The sequence below is a fragment of the Puma concolor genome, chromosome E4 (assembly GCF_028749965.1).
Source record: "Puma concolor isolate L17-30 chromosome E4, mPumCon1.1.hap2, whole genome shotgun sequence".
NCBI classification, from domain to species: domain Eukaryota; kingdom Metazoa; phylum Chordata; class Mammalia; order Carnivora; family Felidae; genus Puma; species Puma concolor.
Genome location: NC_141683.1, coordinates 3,568,414 through 3,571,644, shown reverse-complemented (window position 1 = coordinate 3,571,644; position 3,231 = coordinate 3,568,414). Strand labels below are relative to the sequence as shown.

Sequence of the window (3,231 nt, the reverse complement as noted above, 5' to 3'; positions counted from 1 at the left end):
TAATTTCAGATTGCATATTTATTCCCTCTGCCAGTGGGTCCAAACACTTGGGCTGGAAATAGGGCACATGCTAGAGACTGACGAAAGTGATTCAGAAAGACTAAAAATACACAGTTGGGAAATTATGTACAGCACTCACAAACCAAACAAGCAAGAGAGGTATCTCCACGTTTGACAATTTAAGATTCAGCCCGGGAGTATTAAATTAACAACGAAAGAGAGTAACAAAACAAAACAAAAATACTTTTAATGCCAGCAAGTACAATTCACAGTGAAATTGTAATAGATGTGAATTTACGTCCTCTCCAAAAAACACTGATGCAAACTTCATAAGAAACTATACAATATTTACAAGGACACACACTAATAATGGGTAACTTTCATATACCACTCTATTCAAACAGGTCAGGAAGAAAAATATAGCTAAGAATTTAGAAGGCCTAAGCAGCAAATTAGTGAAGTACATCTGAAGAGCATTTATTGTACTTTATGTTCTAATGAAAAAGTACACATGTTCATTTCAAGGCACATGAAGTGAGTAGGTATATTGGCTGTGTATTAAGCCACAATAAAACCTTGAACGAAGGTCATAAAGTGGTAAGAATACAAACAATATTCCTTAATCCCAGCATAATACACTGTTAATGAAAAACAAAGTTAAAAGGCTCTTCCATCTGAGAATTTAAAAATCTATTAAATAATTATTGGTCAAAAGGGAAATACAAAGCAAAAGGAAATAAGGTCCCATAAATAATACCAACTACATACTGCTTAGTAGAATACATGGGTTAACTTTAAATGTTTTTTTAACATTTTACTTATTTTCGAGAGAGAGTGAGAGAGAGAGAGCACAAGCAGGGGAGGGGCAGGGGTGGGGGTCAGGGGACACAGAATCCAAAGCAGACTTCGGGCTCTGAGCTGTCAGCACAGAGCCCAATGCGGGACTTGAACTCACAGACCACAAGATCATGACCTGAGCTGAAGTCAGATATTTAACCGACTAAGCCACCCAGGCGCTCCTACATGGGTTAAGTTTAAAGCAGTGATAAGAGGAAATTTCACAGCCTAATTATATATAAAAAATAAATCAAAAAATAAAAGTACATAGAAAGGATCAGAAAGTTAGAAATAAAACAATTTACAGGAAAATCCAAAGGAATAATAATACAAATAAAATTTCAAATAACGATATGGGGGGAGAAACAACCTTAGAATTCATCCATTTATTCACACATACATTAGCTCTTTGAAAACAATAGACAAAACTTACAAACTACTATATGAACCAGAAAAAAAAAAATTAAACCCAAATATACATAGTATAAAATGACACAGAAAATAACCATTTCTAAGATATTTTCAAAAGTCAGAACATTTGTGCACAAACTTTATAATTTTCAAATCCTAGCTGAGATGAATAATTTTGTAGAAAACTGAATTCCAGATGTGATCCACTCAAAATAAAAATGATCTTAGAGGTCAATTTTCTTACAAGGAATATTACTATGGCGCTTTCCCTCAGAAAAGACACTCTACCTGTATCTTTCACAGAATTTCAACAAACTTTCAAACATGAGGTGATCTCACCTAACATACAATAGCAATTCAATAAATACTTCTTTAAGAAACAGGGAAAACCCCGTTTTAATCTTCAACTTACGTAATGCTAAAAAAATCTTGTGGATATGTCAGTAAAATGCAAAAAACTAAGTGCTTAGAAACAGTATATATCACTGAATGAAAAAATTGGAAACTAAGCTTAAAGATAATGACAGATTCTCAGAGTAGCAAGTAACCAAAACTTTGACTGTAAATTGAAAAATTTCCTTGAAACAAAAGCACGATGGAAAATATTAGAGAACCAACAAATGAAAAATTCCTCAAAAATAATTAAAATGTGAATACAAACTTATTACAAGCTGATGGATAAAATGACTAGAACTGTAAAGTATGAAATGATTCTAGGCATCCCATTTATAAAATAAAAGTTGCACAAAAGGCATACAATTCACTGAACAGTTCAAATTTAATTTTAATGAAATTGTTTAGTTAATAGGATATGAAGTATGGCCCATTACCCTTCGAAGGGCTGACTTGAACTCCTGATTTCTCAGACTGTAAATCATTGGATTGAACAGCGGAGTCAGGATGGTGTAGGACACAGATATGAGGGTGTCTTGACTTGAGGAGTAGCTGGACTTGGGCCTTAAGTAGATGAAAGAGGCACAACCATAATGAACAGTTACCACGATGAGATGAGAGGCACAGGTGGAGAAAGCCTTGTACCTGCCAGTGGAGGATGGGATCTTCAGAATGGCGGAAATGATACGAATATAGGAGATCAGGATAAGTAGCAGGGGAACGACCAAGACAAACACACCAATCATGAATATGACCAACTGGCTGAGGCGTGAGTGGTGCGATGCCACCGCAAGGACAGGGGCGATGTCACAAAAGTAGTGACGGAGCTGGTTGGAGGCGCGGAAGGGCAGGTGGAATACCATGGACGTGATAATCTGTGCAATAGTAAAGCCACAGGCACAGGCAGCAGCCACGAGTCCCACACACACCCCGTGTCCCATGAGCTCCGTGTAACGCAGAGGGTTACAGATGGCCACGTAGCGGTCATACCCCATGGCCGCCAGCAGGAAGGAGTGAGAGCAGCCGAGGAAGAGGAAGGTGAACATCTGGATGGCACAGCCCAGGAAGGAGATGGTCTTCTTCTGGGCCAGGAGGTCAACCAGCATCTTGGGTACGATGACGAAGGTGTAGCAGGTCTCAGAGCAGGAGAGGACAGCGAGGAAGAAGTACATGGGGGTGTGAAGGGCTCTGTCTAGCACGATGGTGGAAACGATGATGGCATTGGTGCCCAGAGTGAACAGGTAGAGGGGCAGGAAGGCAACAAAGAGCAGCCGCTGCAGCCCGGCCAGAGAGGAGAAGCCGAGGAAGACGAACTCTGTCACCAGGGTCCCGTTGCCCCGCTCCATGGACAGCACCTGCAGAAAGGAGAGTCATGGACAGAGACAGAGGCCAGGATCCGGGAAATGTATTGGAAGCTCGGCACAAAGTCTGCAGGCAGCAAGAACTTCATTCCTCCTCGGAAAGCTCTGCTAAGAAAAGGATTAAGGCGAAATATACAACCAACGAACTGACGGCCAACTAGGAGGCATTCTCTAAGACTAAGACCATGTTATCTCTCTAGCCAAGGATTAAGGAACTGTCTGTTTCCTT

The 3,231-nt window shown here is 40.0% G+C and overlaps 1 protein-coding gene across 1 annotated transcript; it reads right to left on the bottom strand.

The window, feature by feature from the left end:
* Positions 1-2,045: 2,045 nt before the first annotated feature.
* On the bottom strand, positions 2,046-2,987 carry OR10K1 (olfactory receptor family 10 subfamily K member 1). Its single transcript, XM_025915226.1, has one exon. The coding sequence runs from the start codon at positions 2,985-2,987 to the stop codon at positions 2,046-2,048; it is 942 nt and encodes a 313-aa protein (XP_025771011.1).
* Positions 2,988-3,231: the final 244 nt, after the last annotated feature.